Source organism: Nelusetta ayraudi, unplaced genomic scaffold (genome assembly GCF_046127955.1).
Source record: "Nelusetta ayraudi isolate G7.1 ecotype Tasmania unplaced genomic scaffold, CSIRO-AGI_Nayr_v1 ptg000131l, whole genome shotgun sequence".
Lineage (NCBI taxonomy): Eukaryota > Metazoa > Chordata > Actinopteri > Tetraodontiformes > Monacanthidae > Nelusetta > Nelusetta ayraudi.
In genome coordinates, this window is record NW_027466181.1 from 1,068,142 (window position 1) to 1,088,377 (window position 20,236).

A 20,236-nucleotide genomic window follows, 5' to 3' on the forward strand; every position below is an offset into this window, starting at 1 on the left:
CTCCATTTTATCGCCAAAGCATCATCTGTATTTTGTGTCTCTGAGGCTGCTCACACTGAGCTGACAAATTATGAAAATACTCTAAAAAAGAGAGAGAGAAAACTGCTGAATCTGTCCTCCTTCAACTGTCTGGATGGACGTTTACTTTGAAGGTCCCATATTGTGCAAAATTCACTTTAGCGATGTTTACGAGCAGTAATATGTGTCCGGTCTGTCAGTGAATTCCCCCCCAAACTAAAAATGTGCATCCTTTATCTCTGCGTGCTTCACTTTTTACTAAAATGGGTCCTAAAATGTGCCGTCATATCAGATTCAGCTTGTGTGATGTCATAAAGGGCTTTATGTCTCCCAGGGAACTGACAACACCCTGATCCTAGTGCTGGCAGTGTTGTTGCAGCTTTTTTTTTTTTCTCTCCTAACATGTGGAAGATCTGCCAAAGAGTCAGTTTCAGCAGCAAAAACAACAACAACTAATATTTCTACAGTCTGTTGCAAACATAGGGCTAACTATGCTATTTCCTGGAGATTTATAGAGCTGTGGGGATAATTAATAGAGGAAGTCCAGTGCAGGGCCTTTAATCAAACCCCTTTCACCCTTTCAAGGTTTTTATCCAAATTATGAAATATGGCTGCAGTGTGGGAGGAGCCCCAAACCATATAGCGGGCAACACAAGATGCCATATTTGGCCACAGAGAGCTTATTAAGTTTAGTTCCACTTGAAAAGAAGTTGCTCTGCTGGGACCAGATGTAGCTGGTTTAACCAGCTGAGGCTGGTTCAAGTGGAAATGCAGAGGTGAAAGAGTGGTTGTAACCTTTTCATTAAATGCTTATTTGTTTATTGTTAAATGATAAATGTTTATTTGTTTACTAAGTAAACTCTATTTATTACCTTTTTTTGGACAGGAGCTTGATTCATTTGCTTCCTAAAAGGCGTGCTCTGCTCTTTTTTTTTATGGCTTTCACGATTTTCTTTGTCAAAACAGGTGCGCATAACCAGAGTGCTGCCCCCAGAGGAACTGAGTGACATGGCAGGACGACGCTAGCCTCGCTGCTTAGGAGACAAACTTCAGATGAAGGTGTTTAAATAATACATTCAGAGGCTTGTAAGACATTCCGAAAGAAAATGAAACTTTCATGACAATTTTTTTCATTATATGAGGATGATAATGATGACGATGCCTCATATTTTTTTGTTTCTAGAACTCTGCAATCATACCATGCCCAGTCTCTATCTCTTTCTCTGTTGCGTGAGTTAAAAAAAAAAAAGGAAAGGAAAGAAGCCCCCGTCCTCCCCCCGCAACGCCAGACTTCAGCTCCTCCAACTCCAGCATCCGCCTGGCATTCTCTCCCTCTTCGCCTTTCCTTCTCCTCCCTCCATCCGTCCTCCCTCCTCTGATCATCTACCCCCCGCGTTCCCAGGCATGTTAATAAACAGATTGTTAATGAAGGCCCCGAGTTCAAAGACGCGCGCAAAAAAAAAAAAGGAAAAAAAAAGTAGAGAACGCGCGGCAGCGAGAGAGAGAGAGAGAGAGAGAGGGCGGGCGGCAAGACGGGGGAGGAGTTCTGGAGTTTTGTCAAAACATGTCCACTCGTCAAGTCCCCTTTCGGAGCGTCTTCTCCTCTGATGTGAGTCCCTGACTGAGCACCCCGCCAGGACCACAACCCCGCGCTGTGCACTCCCCGGGTCTCCCTTTCATGTTCCATTAAATGCGGGCGAGGAGGAAACGGGGAGACAGCCGAGGCGAGTGTGAGGGAAAGATTAATTGCACGTTTCAATAATGGAGATTAATTAGTATTATTTAAACATTGACAATATCAACAAGGCGTCAGACGTTTTTTTTTTTTGTGCGCCTGTGTGTTTTTTTTAGCGGAATTCGCCGGCGCGTTAATGGCCGAATCCACGTCGCTCGCTGGCAGACGACGAGTCCTCTAACACTGTACATCAACCCCCGCTGGCACCCCAAATTGTTGTTTTTGTGCATATCAGCCGCGCGTTTTGTCTCAACCTACGCTGAGCTTGGCCGTCTCGAAAATTGTCCTCTTGACATTTATCTCGTGGCCCCTTTTCTTCGGCGCCCAGACAGCCCGCCGCTCCCGTTGAAAGGCGGCGGCAGCGGCAGCGGCGAAGAAAACTCACTCCGAGTGGAAACGGTCATGTTAAAAGCACTAACAAGTCAAAGCCTTTTTTTCCTCCCCCACCCCTCCTTAGTCTCCATTCTTTCGCTGAATGCCGGCACAAAGAAGAAGCGAAGATAGCGAGAGGGAAGAGTGAGTGCGGCTAGTTTGTGCCGCCCGCACAAAGCGCAGTGTGTCGCACACGGCCGCTGGAAAACCGGAGCGGCGGCGTGGTGGTGGTGGTGGTGGTGGTGGTGGCGGCGGAACGGCTCTCCAGCTCCAATTTTGAAAAAAAGAAAGAAAAAAAAAGCTGACAGGGAGCAGCAGCGAGTGGAGGAGGGGAGAGGAGGCAGAGTGGTGTCGCAGAGAGAGCCGAGCGTGAGCTCTCAAAACCGCAGGCCGGCGCCGCAGACCGACTTCGCCCTATTTAACGGCGCGACGTTCCCCTCAATATCTGTCATAGCGTGTGATCGCCAAATGTCAGCGTGGCCTCGGAGCAGTTTTCTCTTCCAGGGAAATCTGCTGTAAGAAATACTCACCCCGGATGGGATGGATGAGAAGGCAAACGCGCGTTCCCCCCAAAAAAACACACGTGGGATTCGTCAGGCGGCAAAGTGCGCAGTCGACGAGCTTATGGAGGCTTTTCCCAGCCTTGCAGAAATTGCGGAATTTGGTGTGAGTGACACCAGTGAAAAAGTAAAGCTGTGTTTCTGCGGCATGCCGTCGTGCTTAATTTGCAGCTCAGGGTCTTTTGTCATTGTGGAGGAGGTGGAGATAAGGAATGGCAGAATTTCTCCGGTCAAATGGAACCATCTGGAGAACTCTCTCTCGCTCCAATCGCAGTTATTCGAAGACCGCCGCAGCTGGAAACAATGCCGCCGGGACGTCCCTCCGATGACGGTCTGCAGCAGCTCGTCAAGGGCCTCGGCTGCTCGGCCTGCCAGCGAGTAACACACGTGATTTTGACTGATAGAGAATCAGTCGATCCTTCCATTTCACCTCATCCACGGAAATTGAGCTCCGGGATTCATTTCTGTGATGGCTTCGGATTTACGCCCCCCGCCCCCCATCTGGATGGCGGGAAGTTGCAGGAGCTACCAGGCAACCTGAGGTCTTTGGGGTTGAGGGGCCTGGAGGAGCTGCGTGAGATGTGTTGGGGCCGAGAGTCTGAGACGCAAGAGCGGAGGAGAAACAGGATCGCCGGTTGAACCCCTGCAAGATGGAGACGAGGAGGGAAGTGAAGAAAAAAGTCCAAACAGCGGGAATCCGCCTCACACACGGCCCTACGGGGGGGCTGTGTGTGTGTGTGTGTGTGTGTGTGTGTGTGGGCGAGCGTGCGCTGTGGATGTTTGTGCATCCTCTCTCCAGCAGGACCCCCAGATCAAAACGTCGGCCCTCCCTCCCTCTCCCCCTCCCTCACTCCCTCCCCCCCTCCCCGCGCCGCTCTCTGTTTCTCTCCCTCTTTCTCTCCACCCCCTCTCTCATTAAAAACTGCAGGCCCCGGCTTCTAATTAAATCCCACTTGAAAAGTCTTAAAGTCAGCCTCAGATTGATTCAATTTGCATTTCTGAACAGAGAACATTGCCTAAAAGGATTAATAAATTGGACGGGGGGAGAGGAGGGAGAAAAAAAATGCCTCCTTTTTCTGCGCCGCACTGTCAGAGCTTGTAAGACAACATCCAAAGAGAGACCCCCGCCACCGCCGCCGCCGCCGCCACCCCTCCCTCAACAAACGTCTATCCAACATATGCTCTTGCTCCCTCCCACCCCCCCCACCCCCCCCCCACACACATACACACACATCCCTCCCAGGGTGGCAGCGGAGATGGGAAGTGTGCGTCGCAACTCTTCATGTGTGTTTGTGCGCACACGCATGTCCTCGACTCGGCCCTCTGAGGCAGCCAGGCAGGAAGGAGCACATGCAACCCCACTCTCAGTGCGCGCACGGATGTGTGAGCACGTTCATCTGCCGCCCATATATGTGTGTGGGTATTTGTGTGTGTGTGTGTGTGTGTGAGAGAGAGAGAGAGAGAGAGAGAGAGAGAGGGCCGATTTTGTTCGGAGCGTGCCAGAGTGCTGAAAGTGACAAGGAGGCTCAGTGGGAGAAGATCTTCGCAGCACAAGCAGAGCAGGGAGCCATGGAGACACGCCACCGGCGAGTGGACACCTACAGCAACATGTTTGGAAAATCAAAAAAAAAAACAAAAAAAAACACATTGCCAGCAAAAGAGTGCCAGATTTAATCGGTGATAAAAAAAATAAAATAAAAAAAAAGGGCGAGCAAGACATCTTGAACAGACTCAAAAACTGATGTGGTGCCAAAAACTAAAGAAAAAAACAGAGAGAGAGAGAGAGAGAGAGAGAGAGAGAGAGAGAGAGAGAGAGCAGATTTCAAGCGCAAGACTTTGCATTAGCATACACACAATGGGTTTGTCTCAAAGATTGAGGCTCTTTTTATGTTATTATATGTTGTTGGAGCGTGCAAACAAGAGGAAATTACCTCAAAAAATTTCTCCTGATGGCAGCTATCAAAGGCATTTGCATCGGCAAATCAAATGGGCCATTTCTTTAAAAACGATTTGCATGTTTCCAGCGTGTTATGAATCGGCCCTTTGTCAGGCGAATTCACAGTTCCTGAATGCTCAAAATATTATGATAAAAAAAAAAAAAATACCTTACTTTTCTTCTCTCGTCCACGGCGCTTTGATCGAGAGCATGTCCACCGCTCATGTCTACAGCCACTTGCGCTGCGTCTCTCCGTGTTTTCTTGTTTGCTTTCTGTGTATTTTCTTCTTCGAAAAAAGGACATCACTCTAATACATATATGGGGTCATTTATCCCATCATTTTTTATTTTTATGAAAAGGTTATGCGTCTAATAAACATATAATTTTAATTATAGCAGATTGTTGGGTGGGACAGGATTCTCAGTGTCGTTACTGGCCTGTCAGGCGTGCTTGTATAATGGCTGATGGACTTTAACGACTGCTGGTTGCACAGTGGTTGAGGCTTCATTAATAAAAAAAAAAAAAAAAAAGGAAACCGAAGCCACATGGAGACCTTGACAAAGGCGCACAATGAGCAGGCATGACTTCACTGCAACACACTGAGTTTGCCTGTAATTACATTAACTCAGGCTGAGAGAGCATGATTGCTGCTCAGATCCGACAATAAAAACACCTGACGGGGAGACAAACTTAAAAAAAAAATAGAAATAAAGCAAAAATCGCCTAACCGGTGGCAAATATGTATCGACAAGACTGGAAAAATCCATGAACATCTTTTTTTAATAAAAGTTCAACACTGCAAAAGAGGATAATGAGCTGTGCAAATGATGGCGCGTGTCACAGCGCTGCCCCCTTCTCCACGTTCCGTTTCAAAGCCGCGCGCAAACTGGCCCTGCTTTATGTTGAACAACACTGACCCCTAGCGATTGCAGTGGCGATCATCCGCGGTCATTTCGCAAGGTGCGTGCGTGCATGTATATGTCTGTCCATAAATATATAGTCTCGAGCCCAGTGCAGCATCTCCCTTGGCCATGTTTCCTCCCAGTCGGCGCCTTGTATGCGTATTTGTGTATTTTCCCGGCGTACACACTCACAACTGCATTACATTTAAGAACAACGCCGTCTGCACTGCAGTGTCTGTCCAGAGGGTTTTTTTTTTTTTTTTTCATTGGGCGCGTTTCCGTGTGTTCTAATAACGGCGCCTAGTGGACTGAGGCTTCCTTTGATGCAATGAAGGCCGACAGGCGTGAAACAGGTCCAATCAGGCACGTGGGCGCCGCCAATTAACCCTTTTCACTGTGTGAAACCAAACATAATTGCCTGGGGTGCAGGGGGCCATGGCCTGCCCAGCGTAGGCTGTGGCCTGCCCAGCGTAGGCTGAAATGGGCATTAGCAGTGCTGCCAGGTGACCATTACACACAATTGAACCACCGGGTGTTTCTCCAAATCACATAGTTAAGAGTTGCTTTCCAGGCCTAATTGGCATGGCATTACCCAATGACCCCTATTTCAAATTTTCCACGCCCGCACCATTTATCTGGATATCTTCTGAAATATTTTTTCGCAGCGCCAAGTTGTCACACCGGTGCAGGCGTACTGTATTTATAAGGTTGGCTCCAAGTCAGGAGCGTGCATAATCCTCGGGTCGAAATAATGAACTCGCCCCATTTGTTGTAATTTCGACCATTACCATAATTCTGTTCAGCGTGTTGAATATTCTAAACGGTAACAAATAGTGATTAAAAATGTAATTTTTGTGTGCGCCGTTATGCTTTAGGCAATTACCCCTTTTTTTTTTTTTTTTTTTTTTAGACAAAGACCCAAAAGATGGGAAAGCAAATGAAAGTGGAGCAGCGCAGCCGGAGACAATACCAAAGCTTTTTGTAGAATCAAGTCTGTTTTATGTTCCTTTAATAAATGAAGAGGACGTTTAATAAATGATCACTGTTATTAACCTTTAAAAAGATAAAAAAAAAAAAAAAAAAAAAAAAAAAAAAAGCTGCATGCAAAGCTGAGTGGTTGGGTTTGGTGCTGTGTGATCTAATTCTGCATGCTTTTTAAATGTGACACTGATCGTTTTCAAGTGTTCCATTCACAATATATTGGAACACTACCAATTTAAATCCACAACAACGATAATGTCTGTAATGGAAATTGATGCCCGTTTTGTGTGGGTTTTTTTTTCTTTCTTAAAGGCATCCTTATATTGCGGCTCTTATTGGATACAGCAGTGTTCAGTGCATCCATCATTGGTCTGAGTTTGTACGCAATGCATACAATTGCTTTTTTTTTTTTAAGCGACATGCACATGCAATGCACTGCCAAACCATTTTTTTAACAGAAATAGCTGAACAGAATATATAGGAAAAACAAATAAACCTTAGTATACATCTAATGAAAAAGTGATTTGTATAGCATTTGCCAATAAAAAATGATGACAAATATAAATAATGGTGACTGTAGACTGCTGTAGACAGAGAAAGGAGAAAAAAAAATACTGTGTGTGTGTGTGTGTGTGTGTGTGTGTGTGTGTGTGTGTGTGCACTGTATATTTTCTTCCCTTTCTTTGTCCACAGCAGCCTACAGTCTGCATCAGGGTTCAGTTTGCAACGTTCTTGAAATGCCTCATTCTGTCCGCGAGGAGTCGCCGTTTCTCCCATCCCTTGCACCCCATTGCCTGGCCATCAGTCTGACTGCTGTGCTTGGCTGCCCATTAGGAGTTGCAGCAACACCCCCTCCTCATCTTGTAGGGAGAGGGGTAAAAAAAAAAAAAAAAAAAAGGAAAAAAATGGCGGACAGGCGCTCAATCCACATATGAAACAAGCACAAACGTTGTCAAGTAAGGTTTACTGAAAAGCCCCGGGAGGCCAAGAGCGACGTTTCGTCTGGGGCACTACGTCACCGCCGAGCGCGCTGCAGCACGGGTTCGCCTCGGTGCGCCCGTGCCCACCAGTGGCGCCAAAGTAAATGTTTAAATAAACTGCTGGGAAGCCACTTAGCATGCTAGGCTAGCCACCCCGAGCGGTGGGCATGACCGTGTTAGCGCTGCATGCCTGGTGTGGCGTGTGTCTGTGTGCCTCTGTTTGTGCATGGCTGCGTCGACTGCACGCTGATTTCCGTCCAGGGTTGTTCTCTCGCTTTTTGTTTTTTTTGTTTTTGTTTTCCTTTTAAGAAAAAACGAGCGCAATGCCATCGGGGCAGTGCCATTTCCCGAAGACGCGATGTTGCCACGCAAAACCAGTCATTAGCACCCGTCCTTATTAAAACTAGCCTGGGGTCGTGTGCGTGCATGGTTAGCTAGGCTACTCGCCGTGTTTTTGGGGACTGAAAAGCCGCATTCCGTGGTAGTATTCGCGCACATGATAGCTGCTAGTAGCCAGCCGTTGATAGTAGTAGCCCACCTCGGGTCGGTGTGCTAGCAACAGGAGGGATGTGTTGCCGCCGAGCTCTCTGATGCCAAGTCCTCCTGTCACTCCCCCCCAACACCAGACGGAAAAAAACAAGGAGCCGGCCGCTTTAATTTGGACGTCATCCCCCTCCTTTGGCGGAGGGAAAAAGGCGCACTTCTATTGAAAACGGAACCCATCCGGAGAGCGGAGAGACGCCCGCTGAACGGTTATGAAGTTTTAAGGTAGGCGCACACTGCTTTTTTTTGTTCACCCCCACCTAAGCTAGTGTTTGCTAGTTTACAGCGGCGCTAATCATAACAAAGCTGCCGTGTTTTTAGCCGTAAACTCAGGCATTGTGGAGAACGCTAGTAAGTGCGACGTCGCGATGTGTGTATGTGTGCGCGCGTGTGACCTATATCCCAATATTATCTGGCGGGGTTTTTCGAAGGCTTGGCTATAATTTTTTGGACATTAGTGTTACATACGCACAAATAAACCCTTAGCTAGTTGGGGTTCGCTTTTGACGGGTGCCTCATGCGGGAGATTGGCTGTCTGACCTGGTGACCTGCCATGTTGTGTCTGGTTGCTAAATGTGTGGCAAAGATTTTGGGGTTCCAGGAATTAATGGATGGGCACACGAGGTCTCCCGCCCCCCCTCCCCATTAAAACAAATAGAAACAACTGTGCTTTCCTTATTATTATTTTTTTTCCCCCACTCCTACCTTGGGTAATATGTTGGAAATGCCATTGAGGAATTTGTACAGGCATGTTTTCACAAGTGTCCTGGTATGGATCTTTATTTATTTATTTATTTTTCTTCATTTTATTATTTTTTTTCATTCATGGATTGTAGACTTGCGGGTTGCAGTTGTTGCTTTCCCCCCCCCCCCCCCCCCCCCCTAGTCTGCTGGTGATGTATGTAAAGATTTCGGGTGACCGGATTAATGGATTACAGCATGCAGCTCTTCTCGAATCCTTCAAACTGGCAGATCAATTTTGTCAGGATTTTCCCTCCCCTCTCTCTGATAACATCGTAGTGCTTTTGGGGGATGGGGGGGATTGTATATCAGTTGTACATAACTGTATAGTGATGACTATTTTATATATATGTGTATATGAGACCGCATTTCTCGTTGTGTGTCTCCAATTTGGCCTCTTTCACATTTTAAACTGACAGAATAGTCGGAACTTTAACTACTGTAGTCGTCAGTTGTTTCTTACCTTTCAGCAGGATTTTAAACATTGAAAAAAGTTTTTAAATTTAGTTTTTGCTTATGGGTGTGTTTCCAATATCTTACACTTGCTGTCTATGCCTTTCACTGTCTTAACTTTGCAGAATGCTCCATAATGAGCTTGAACATGAAGCGTTTTCAGATGAACTCCATATGTAGTACACTGTTGACCTGCATGACCTTTGGTTCTGTCCCTCTGCCTGAAGAGGGGGGGGGCAGTGAGTGATTTTAGAACTGGTGTGAATGCACAAGCTCTTCAATCAACAAACACAGCAACAGTTACCAGTGATGAGTTGTTGTTTTTTTTTTTTTCAAATTGCCAAATCAACCAGGACTTAGAAGTACTTAATGTAGACTTGAAACCATCTCATTGAGCCTATTTTGAATATAGAAGGGGAGGGGAGACTAAAATAGCCCCATTAGAGAAATCATAGAAAAATATTTTTAGCTTCCATCTTGCTGGTATCGTTGGGTCCTCGGTGATGAGCCTGTTTGTTTTATGGCAGTCCTATTCAGTTTAGAGGAAATGCTGTGGCTGCCTGTTCGCATCTTTTCACTCTCCCTTCCTACCCGTCCTGCTGTATTGGCATACTTTTGGAAACTTTGACGCCCGAGGTTTCGCCTCAGGCTGTACAACATGTCCCTTTTTTATTGTCTATTCAAGATCATGAAAAGAAGAGAGATATATTTAGTTGCTCTTTTGTCACTTGTACACATTTAACTTGGGACAAGAAACAGGGTTTCTTTGATCACGAGCGTCATCGTTGTAAGAAATACTCTCTAAACTTGAGCAAATCTCTCTTCTCCTTTTGCACCGTTTCACTTATTTCTGCCAGCTTCAATCTGATTGCTTTCCTTGTCTTCTTGTCGTCAGAGCAAAGAACTCTGCTGCATCGTGAGCTTGGTCAGTACTGCTCGACTATGAGGAAGCCTGTGCCACAGAAAGGTACGAATTCATTAGCATTCAAGCGTATTGCTCGTGGAAAAACATTTAATAAGCACGTTTGAAAGTATTTCTTGCATTGAATCCCAAGCTACTGAATGATGTTGAGGAACGTGGCTAACTCTGCTTCACTTGGCCCCTCAAGCTATAGAGTGGAAAGATGCCAGAAGAATCAAGCACTCCCGGAGTGGACGGCCGCGGGTGCCCTCACAGTACCAAGGTAAATGACAGGTGTTTGAGATTAGACTGAGACAGTTCCAACTGAAACCACTTGCCAAGGCCTGGTCGCAGTAAAAGCAGAAGAAGAAGCAGAGAGAATTAATAGGCGTCATATCCTCTCAAAATCACCAGACTTAACAAGTTACACACTCCCTTTGTAATCACATCAATCTTCTGGCTTAGTATAAACGTTATTGCTCCTCTCATTCTCAGGACACTTCAGCTGGGAGAAGTATCTGAAAGAGACAGGTGCTGCTGCGGCCCCCTCTTCCTGCTTCAGACAGGTTTGTTTATAATCTCATTTTAAAACATCCCCCTGTCACTCTCTGCTGTTAAAACGCTGCCACTCGTAACATTCATTTGTCACCCACGCCCAGAGCCTCACACCTCCGGTCAATGAGTTCAAGGCAGGGATGAAGCTGGAGGCCCAGGACCCGCGCAACACCACCTCCACCTGCATCGCCACGGTCGTGGGCCTGACCGGCTCGAGGCTGCGCCTGCGCTTGGACGGCTCCGACAACAAGAACGACTTCTGGCGGCTGGTGGACTCCTCAGAGATCCAGCCAATCGGGAACTGTGAGAAGAACGGAGGCATGCTGCAGCCGCCCCTTGGTAGGAGGTCGACCATCATCAAATCATGCCGTCTTTTTCTTTGAAAGGTCTTCTTTGGGATTTGTTTCACCTTTTTCTTTCTATTCATTTCCATTTTGTCCACTAGGTGTCAGTAAGTGACAGCGCATGCCCAGTTGCTCACTAATAACTTCTTGGCGCAGTTTAGGCTTTAAACTTGGTGCTTACAACTTAACATGTCATGTATTTAAATACTCTCAAACCCAAGAGACTTGCAGCCTTGCTGTTGGTGGATTGATAGATGTGTGTATCATTTATCACTGTATGGAAAACACGGATGGGAAGATTTTGCCACTGCCAGTGTCACAGTTTCCCTTCCCTCCAGGTTTCCGTCTCAACGCGTCATCCTGGCCCATGTTCCTCCTGAAAACCCTGAACGGAGCCGAGATGGCGCCGTCCCGCATCTTCCACAAGGTACCTGCACAAGGCTCAACATGCTGTCGGCGAGAAAAGCACTGCGGTGGCTCACCCTTCAATCCAAGCAAATAACTGCAGTAATCATAGTCGCCGCACTTTGTCTGGGTTCTATATGCATAGGAACGTAGAGTCACTCGCACCCGACTTAATACCTGACCCACTATTTCCAACCACCTTTGGTTGTTTCCCAGCAGGAGCCACCCGCCCCGGAGAAGAACTGCTTCCAGGTGGGCATGAAGCTGGAGGCGGTGGACCGCAAGAATCCCCACTTCATCTGCCCGGCCACGGTCGGTGCCCTGCGCGGCGTAGAGGTGCTGGTCACCTTCGACGGCTGGCGGGGGGCCTTCGACTACTACTGCCGCTACGACTCGCGCGACATCTTCCCCGTTGGCTGGTGCAGCCTCACCGGAGACAACCTCCAGCCTCCCGGAACCAAAGGTCTGGGAAAATACTTTCTTTTTTTTTTTTATTGTACTTTTGCACTGTATTTTTTTTAATTTGTTGCAGTCGGAGCGACAATGAGCTGGTTTTGTAATTAGGCTACAAATATTGTGCTGTGCTTCAGTCGCACATTCCCTCTGTGGTCATGGATTTGCAAAATTGGACGACAAAAGAAAAAAAAAACAGGCGATTATCGGATTTCTGCTTCTCTGAGTGACATTCCTTTTTCTGAGAAAAGAGAGGAAGTTTGTCGGGAGAGATCATTCCCCGGGGGGGGGTTTCTAGAACGCTGGACCACCCGTAAGCCACTTAGTAAACTTCCGTCAGTTTGCTCTCCCACATCAAATGCATGCACCCTGAAGTGGCTGTCTGAGAAAGTTCCAAAACCCATGGCTTCCTCCTGCAGTACCAACTTCTGTGCATTGGGTTGCATGCTGTTTCTGCTGAGCTCTGTCAACAATGAAAGGTGTAAATAAGTGCAAATGCAAGTTGCCACTGTGGAAAGAAAGGGGGAAGAAAAACACTTAAATATAGAAAAAAAAAATGGACTTCCAACTCCAACCGGATGAAACGTGGTCGCTCTGTGTTTAATTATCCGGGAAGCAGAGTGAACACAGTGGCAGTGGATGCAAGCTATCAGAACAAGGTCAAGATGAGCTCAGCCGATGCGTTCGAGGAAGTCGAAGTGGACAAGACGCTCGTGCGGCGACTTCGTAGACTGCAAGTATTTTGGTCTGGCAGCCGACCAGTTGGCAGAACCGTGGCATTACATGATTGAATGGAGTTTGGCTCCCCCCCCCCCCTCCGCTGGCCCCTCGCTGGCACACTGCGGCTCCCCAGTCTGATCACACGCGGCAGACAGAATGGCGCTAAGAGGGAGGCAACAGCCACGAGGGGAGAAGGGGAAGGGGGGGAGGAAAAAAAAAACAACAACCACGAGAGCCGAGAAAGGTGAAATGTTTATGTAACGTCTGCCGATGGTGGGAGGAGAGACAAAGAGGGAGAAGGAAGGAGGAGGAGGAGCGACGTCGAGGAAGAGTGTTGGAGGGGGACAGGCGGGAGCTGCAGGAGAGAGTGTGTGTGAGGACAGCCGCACACACCAGCGCTCCCTTATCTTTTTTTTTATTTATTTATTTCTTTGCCTTTTCCTGGGACTGGAGAGGTGAGTGCAGATGAAAGAAGTGGCGGCCGGCGTGCTGCTGCTCGCTGAAAGCCTCCGCTCGTTATCTCCCTGTAATTCGAAGCTGGCGGCCGTGCCTGCGAGTGCGTGAACCCGGTGAACCCGCTGCTCTGTGATGGGAGGGAAGCTGAATGTTTTTGCCCGTGGCGCCTTTCCCCCTTGTTTTGGCTGCTTGTCTTTTCGCCAGTTGCTGCTTTTTCTGATCGATGAAACATTTAATCTCGACTCCCTTAAACCTCATTACGCAGAATTTGTTTGACCATTATGGGATCAATGGGTTTGTTTTTTTTTTTCCGTAGGTGCACATTTGCTCCCGTGTGGCAAGGATTAGAAGGCGCTGCAGGCGGTGCTTTTTGCATTGATTGGCGCGCCCATGTGGAAATGTGTTTAATTAACGCAGCCCCGATGGCCGTGTGTTTGTGAACGTGGCCTCGCCTGTAATAATAAATCCCGTCCTGCGGATCCCGGGTCAACACCGCCGTGCCTTTTCCTGCCGTTGTTGTGGTCGGTGTGGCGTTTGCGTGCAGCCATTCGGGGTTTGTTTGCGTTCTCCTCGCCCACCGCTATGGCATGCCGTCACCGTGCACTGCAGACTGCAGCCCTGGCATGCAGACTTGCAGCATTCTGGGTCACACACACATTAACTCCAGGATACCAAAGAAAGATCTTTGCAATTGTGGTAGCTTCTGTTTTCAGCGGCGATTCTCCACGCTGTCCTCCGGCTTGCGATTAATTAGTCAAAAGGTTAAAGACACTGGAACCAAGTTAAAGTTGCTTTTAATAAGTTTCATTGCTCTGAGGATTTGTTCTGCTCTGTTCGGCTGCTGGAAATTTAAAAGTCCCCTTTTTTAATTCCACTTTCAGACCTTTATTCTTTTCATTAGAAAGTCCAGCGGAGCCACCTCACTGCTTTACATATAAAAACAAACCAACGTTTTTCATCTTTTAACTTCCATTGTGTTCATTCGGTTCAAAGGGTTCAGAGGCTGCGGAACCTGTCTACAGGTTGTCCTCAGGAATTCTTTTCCTGAGGACAACTTTTCCAAGTGATGTGTTTATGTTCATCACCATCATCAACTGGATGAAACGTCACTCACGCACAGCTGGTTGTGAACAAGCTCGTCGGTTGGTTTCTTTCCTTGACGGTGGCGCTGCCAGCACTTGCATGCCGCTGCAGTGTTTAAAGATGACTCAGACAAACATGTTGGGGCACGTTAAAGTGGAGTAAATGGCTGTAAAATTACTGTGTAATTTGTTGAGACTTTGTTGCGTGTCCCTTATCTTTTTTTTTCTTCTCATTTTTTCTTCTCCTGCAGTGCTGTTGCCCAAAAACCTTGGCGCGCTGACCGACGGGAACGTGGAGAACCCGGCCATGCACCCCAACCCCCCGGTGGGCAGACCTCCTGGTCAGAGAGGCCGCAAGCCGGGCCGCAGGAAAACCAAGGTGACGGGTCCCTGGAGCGCCAAGAGCTCCGTGTTGGGTCCGCAGGGCGTCCAGGCGGCTAAAGGCCTGGAGCCGGTCAAGGTGCCCAAGAAACGTGGACCCAAGCCAGGCAGTAAGGTAGGACTGCGGAGGACCGATACTGCTGGGACAGTTTGACTGTATTTGCAGTAATCTGGAGTTTCCATAGCTGCGTTTCCATTTCCCCGAGAATTGCCCAAAACCAAAACCTCGCAATTAAGAACTGGTAATGAAAACAGCCAAACTTCGAAAAACCTCTCCGGTATGGCTAAAAGGTTTTGTGGCTCTCCTGAGGAGGTTTTTTTTTTAGGCGTATCGATACAGAGGTATATCGTGTCATGGAAACACTTTATTTCGCATTTTTTTGCAGCAAACAAACGTAAGCAAACAAGAGCAAACATAATTCTCATAAAATCTCGTCCCGCGAGATCTACGAGAATTACGGCTCATGCGCTTCACAGCATTCAATGGAAACACCTGCAAATCGCAATTTTAGAAATATCACTTTTATTTTGTGAAAAACTGTAATGGAAACACAGCTCATGTCCGACTGCGCAGATACTTTGTGTATTACTCACTGAATATTTACACAAAAAAAAACCTACATTAATTGTGTTGGCTGAATATAAAGGGCCAAGTTGTAATTTTTACCCTGGCCATGATCATTAAGGCTCTTATTATTGTTAATGATAATATTATGATTATGATTATTATTATTATTAGTAGTAGTAGTAGTAGTCAACTGAGCATATGTCTTTTAGTTGTTTTATAAACTATTTATTGTTATGCTTATGAGCAGGAGGATCTCCCCTCCCCTGCCTCTAGAGGGCAGAACATTACCGTAAAGTCTGAAAACTTTAGTGTTTAGCCCTACGTGTGTGCCCTTTGCTCTGCGTGTACTGCAGCTGGCCTGGGCGAAGAGATCCGGTTGGCTGGAAGCCGTCATCAGTGGGCCGGGTCGCCCGGTGACGGGCCTGGGACGAACCAGAGGCCGACTGCCCGCCAACTGGACCCAGAGGGCGCTGGCCCTGCAGCCCACTCAGACCCCAGCAGAGCCAATCAAAATCCCAAAGAAGCGTGGACCCAAGCCCGGCAGCAAGGTAGCGAGCCGTCCACAAGGCACTGGCGTCAGCACCAGTGGCTCAATGACGAGCAGAACCACGTGACGTTAAGACTCGCTGTGTTTGTTTTGTAGAGAAAACCACGCGTACCACCAAATCCTGTCCCCACGTCTCCCACCACCAGCACTCCAGAGCCGGACACCAGTACGGTTCCCCTTGACAACGCCACCATCCCCCGCTCTGCACTACAGGCCCCCACAGGTACACAGATGCCTCCCTGTCAGGGATGAAGAGTCACCGACTCAAGCTGCCACCAACTGTTGACTGAAGAAGCACAACCTGTTGCAGTTAGAGCGGTGCTTCAACCTTTCTTTTCTTTTTCTTTTTTAGCCATGGCTTATTATTTACATTGAACAAGCACACCACCAACTCAAAATATCAAAAACCTTTTAGCTTAATAATGACAATATAGTCTCTTAATTTATTGATTCTCACTCAGTGTGAAACCTGGGCCTGTTTAGATGCAAACAAAGCTGAAATCCTCGGAGGGAAAATAGGCTCACATTTCTTTTAAAGCACAGTCACTCCACAGTGAAACAGGATCCTTTTCTTTTTTTTTGTCCAATTAAGTGAAATCGGATGCTTTTTCACTGTACGATTGACCTGATCTCACGGTACACTCGTTCGAGTTCGAGGATGAAATTGAGCTGAAATCTTTCTGTTTGCGCCGTTCCAGTGTGTGTTTACCTGAACAAGTACGGCAAGGTGGGACCCCATTTAGACCAGCAGCGCATCCTGCAGCTCCCCGATCACTTTGGGCCCGGCCGTGCGTCTTCGGTGCTCCAGCAGTGCGTCCAGGCCTGCGTGGACTCGGCCCACGACCAGGCCTCCGTTTTCTCCTGCCTCAAGTCCGGACAAGGAGGCGAAGTCATCTCAGGTGAGGAGACTTTTCTCAAGCCGTTCTCCACGTGGGCGCGGGGCTCTGTTGAAATTGAAAGTCTGACACCTGACCGACGGCGTCCTCTGTCCCCGCCCAGCCTACTTCGACCAGCAGCAGCACACCTTGACTCTGCCCACCGTCAGCAGCGTCACGTACGTCCTCCGCTTCCTGGAAAAGCTCTGCCACAACCTTCACTGCGACCCTCTGTTTGGCAGCCAGCCTGTGGCCGGGGGCGGCCTGCACTACGACAGCCACGCCTACATGGCAGGTCGGTCGGCGCCGCCGTCTCGCGTCTTTTGCCCACCCGTCCGCAGATGACTGATCCGTTCCTCCTCTGGGCGCCTTGATTTCAGAGAGGAGAGGTTTTGGCGACGGCGTGGTGAGCAGCGCCGGTCGAGGCACCAAGCGATTCCTGCAGAACTACAACGGTCCGACTCCCCAGAAGTTGGCCAAGATAGCCAGGCACTCCGCTGACAGTAAGTGAGAGCACTGCTTTTGATAGAGGTCATCATGGTTGGAGATATACTCAAGATTTATGCTGTTAGTGTCCATACCCATCATGCTAAAGTAGAGTCTTCTTACAGATTGTCCCCATTACTGAACTCAGGATGTGTTTACATGCAAACAAGGGGGTGTTAACAAATTATTATAACCGACTCAGTCACCCGATTAAGAAGTTAATCGATTAATTTAAATTAGTCGCAATTAATTGAACATTTTTTACACAGGTAGTTAATATCATCATAACAGTGTAGTGGCAGGAAAGAGCAGCTCACGTGTAGATACTGTGATGGTCATAATATACGTAGAACAAGTAACTTTTAAACAACGGAGGATAAATGTTTAGGGTGTTTTGTCTGTTCTCTAATGTAAAGATGGGTCACATTGGACCCTCAACATTATTTCAGGGTTAAATAATGAGTTCCTCACACATTTTTCATTGTGAAATTTAGGTTCCCAGAAAAAAAAAAATGCCGCTGTTCAATTAATCGTTAATTGATCAATAAGGTCAATCAACTAGCGATTCATGAATGAATTGATCATTTGCATCCTTAATGCAAACCTAAACCATTGATTATAAACAGGATACTGAAGCCCGTGTGACCACAGTCGCTGTCTGTGGACGTGGTGCAGTGTTAGTTTCCACACACGGGTTTTCTAACTGGAACTGGACACACATTTCAAGACAGTTGATGAGATATTTGAAGATATCTGCACGGATGTGTTTTCAAACGATTCCTCTGATGCTCCCCTCTGTTAATTTCCTCTTCCAGGCGAGTCCTTCATGGAGAACAGCGTGGCTGCGTCAGAGCACTTGAAGAAGAGTCCGCTCTCTTCCAACCCCAAGGTCCAGCCTGCTGGTCTGAGGTCCCCATCCAAGCTGCTGCATCACAACTCCACAGGTAGGGGGAGCCGCTCGGGAAGACTCTCCACACATGAGCTGAGTCGGTTATAATAATTTGTTTGTAAACAAAAATAAATTAGATTCATTTGGGGAGTTCATTTTGTGTGGATCTGAGGTCCAATCCAAAAAGAGAACCTCCAGCCTCTTCTCTGGTGCGGTTAAAATATCACTCCGCCTCCTTCATGTGTGCGCCACCAGAGCGACTACGCAATATCATTGTACACTAGCTGTTGTAGCTTGTGCCGCACAAAACACGCCAAAACAAACCGGCTCCCTGCACGTCCTCTGCGGCCTCCAGTGTTGCGAACACTGGACCCTGCCCTGCCCTTGAGCAAACAAGGATATGATGTGACCTTCAACGTTTTGTGGACAATGTCAGGTGACAAAGTAAGTACATGGTAGAAGTGAGAGGATTTGACTCTTGTTTTTTTTTTTTTTTTTTTTTTTTTTTTTACGTTCTGTTTTCTCACAAAGTTACAGTTTATGCAACCATTTCAGCGTGCTATGTTATCACTAGCATCTAGGCAGCTGTGTGTGTCTGTTGCCGAACACTGGTGGTGGAGTGTCACATACTGTCATGTAATAATCATATGACAGACCCAGCCAGTAAACAAGGAGCAGATGAATGTCATGGCATTGTTGCTTCTGTACATAGTTAGGGTTAGCATACAATAGCATAATAATAATAATAAGCTGAATTTTTTTAAATAGGTTCTTTTTAAGCTAGAGCCTCTTTGGGACAATAAAATAAAATGGTCACGTTGCTTTCTCCTGGCTTTCTTAGCAGGTTTTATATCAAGCAGATGTTTATTTATGTATTTATTCTTTTTATTTATTCATTCATTCATTGTTTCATTGGTTCATTTATGTCTCTTGACTTTCAGGCAGTTTCCGTGAGAGCCCAAAGCCGAGCGGCCAGGACCCCAACCTGTGGACGGTGGAGGAAGTCATGCAGTACATCAGAGATATCGACCCGGTGCTGGCTCCTCACGCAGATCTCTTCAGAAAGCACGTGCGTATCCACTGCTCACTTTTTATTCCGCGTATGTGGAGTTTCTGTTCAGCCGTTGCATCAAAATCGCCCCCTCCTTCCTTCCTTCCATCCTTCCATCCATCCTTCCTTCCTTCCTCTCCAGGAGATCGACGGCAAGGCCCTCCTGTTGCTGCGCAGCGACATGATGATGAAGTACATGGGCTTGAAGCTCGGCCCCGCCCTCAAACTCACCTTCCACATCGACAAGCTCAAGCGGGCTTGAGTGCGGCCGCTCGGTCGGGCCTGCAGGCTCTCAGAGGACCAAACTGCCCAACGCCCGCCGCCGTCGTCGTCGTCGTCGTCTCCGTGTTCTTGGACAATGACTTCACACACGCACACACTCACATATGGGCCAAACTCTCACCACTCACACATGTAGCAGCTTCGCCAGATCGCTCTCCTCTGGAACGACAAACCCTCCTCTTCTTTGTGTAGCACAATCCAGCCCTGAGGCAGCATGGTGTACGTAGGGTCTGTTTTCTTTGCATTTCAGTATAACTTGAGGCGTCATATGTGGCCATTCAGACTGTAAAAGGCTCCTTTGGCCTGTTTTTACTATGTTACATTTATACTGTACATTTCATATTTTGTATTTCATGGATATTATGGACTTTGTATTCTGGTCTTTTTGAACAATCTGTGTGAGGGGGGGTGGGATTTGGGGGGGGGGGGTGGTAACTGCTAAAAGTAAGAAACCTTAAAGGAAGATAAAGAAAAGCACTACATTGATCCCAATAGTTGGGAAGGCATCTGATGAACGTCTCTGTTTGAGGCATAGTTTGTTTTTGTTTTTTTTGTGACTACGAGAAAAATATAAATTATGAAAAGAGAAACATCTTTTATGAAAAGAAGAAAAGAGCACTAATGACTCCTGAAAGAAATACTGCCACGAGAAAATGTTATTTTCTCTCCTTTTTCCTCTTGTTTACAATGCTTTTGTCTTGTCCATGTTATTTGTAATTTTTTTAATTTTTTTTATACGATATTAGAATTTCCTACAAGGAGAGCCCTATAATACTTAACATTGTTCAATAAATATATAATGATTTAAACAATGGGCTCTCTGTGGTGTGTTAATGCATTCAGCGTCTTTCAAACAGCCGGCGCTACATCAGCTTAGGCTGTATTGTCTGTCTTGAGCCGCGGAAGGGAAACTACTTTTCTAACAGATGGAGTCATCGTAATAGTTTCACTGTTGTGCCTCAGTGGTGTCGGGATAAAAGACAGATGTCGGTTGAGGTGGCCGCTGAAAGAACTAAACG

The 20,236-nt window shown here is 47.1% G+C and overlaps 1 protein-coding gene across 3 annotated transcripts; it reads left to right on the plus strand.

Annotated features, from left to right (window-relative positions):
- Positions 1 to 10,117: 10,117 nt before the first annotated feature.
- On the plus strand, positions 10,118 to 20,029 carry LOC142904706 (polycomb protein SCMH1). 3 transcript variants are annotated; one of them, XM_076050973.1, is made up of 15 exons: positions 10,118 to 10,189; positions 10,332 to 10,406; positions 10,619 to 10,689; positions 10,783 to 11,017; positions 11,361 to 11,449; positions 11,644 to 11,890; positions 14,390 to 14,634; positions 15,441 to 15,635; positions 15,731 to 15,857; positions 16,333 to 16,533; positions 16,634 to 16,804; positions 16,890 to 17,012; positions 17,811 to 17,939; positions 18,826 to 18,953; positions 19,078 to 20,029. In XM_076050973.1, exons 1-15 carry the CDS (start codon positions 10,165 to 10,167, stop codon positions 19,195 to 19,197), a joined length of 2,181 nt encoding a protein of 726 aa, XP_075907088.1. In that variant the 5' UTR covers positions 10,118 to 10,164; the 3' UTR covers positions 19,198 to 20,029. The 3 variants fall into 3 exon arrangements, with proteins under 3 accessions (XP_075907088.1, XP_075907089.1, XP_075907090.1); XM_076050974.1 differs by having other exon boundaries at positions 11,647 to 11,890; XM_076050975.1 differs by lacking the exon at positions 15,441 to 15,635.
- Positions 20,030 to 20,236: the final 207 nt, after the last annotated feature.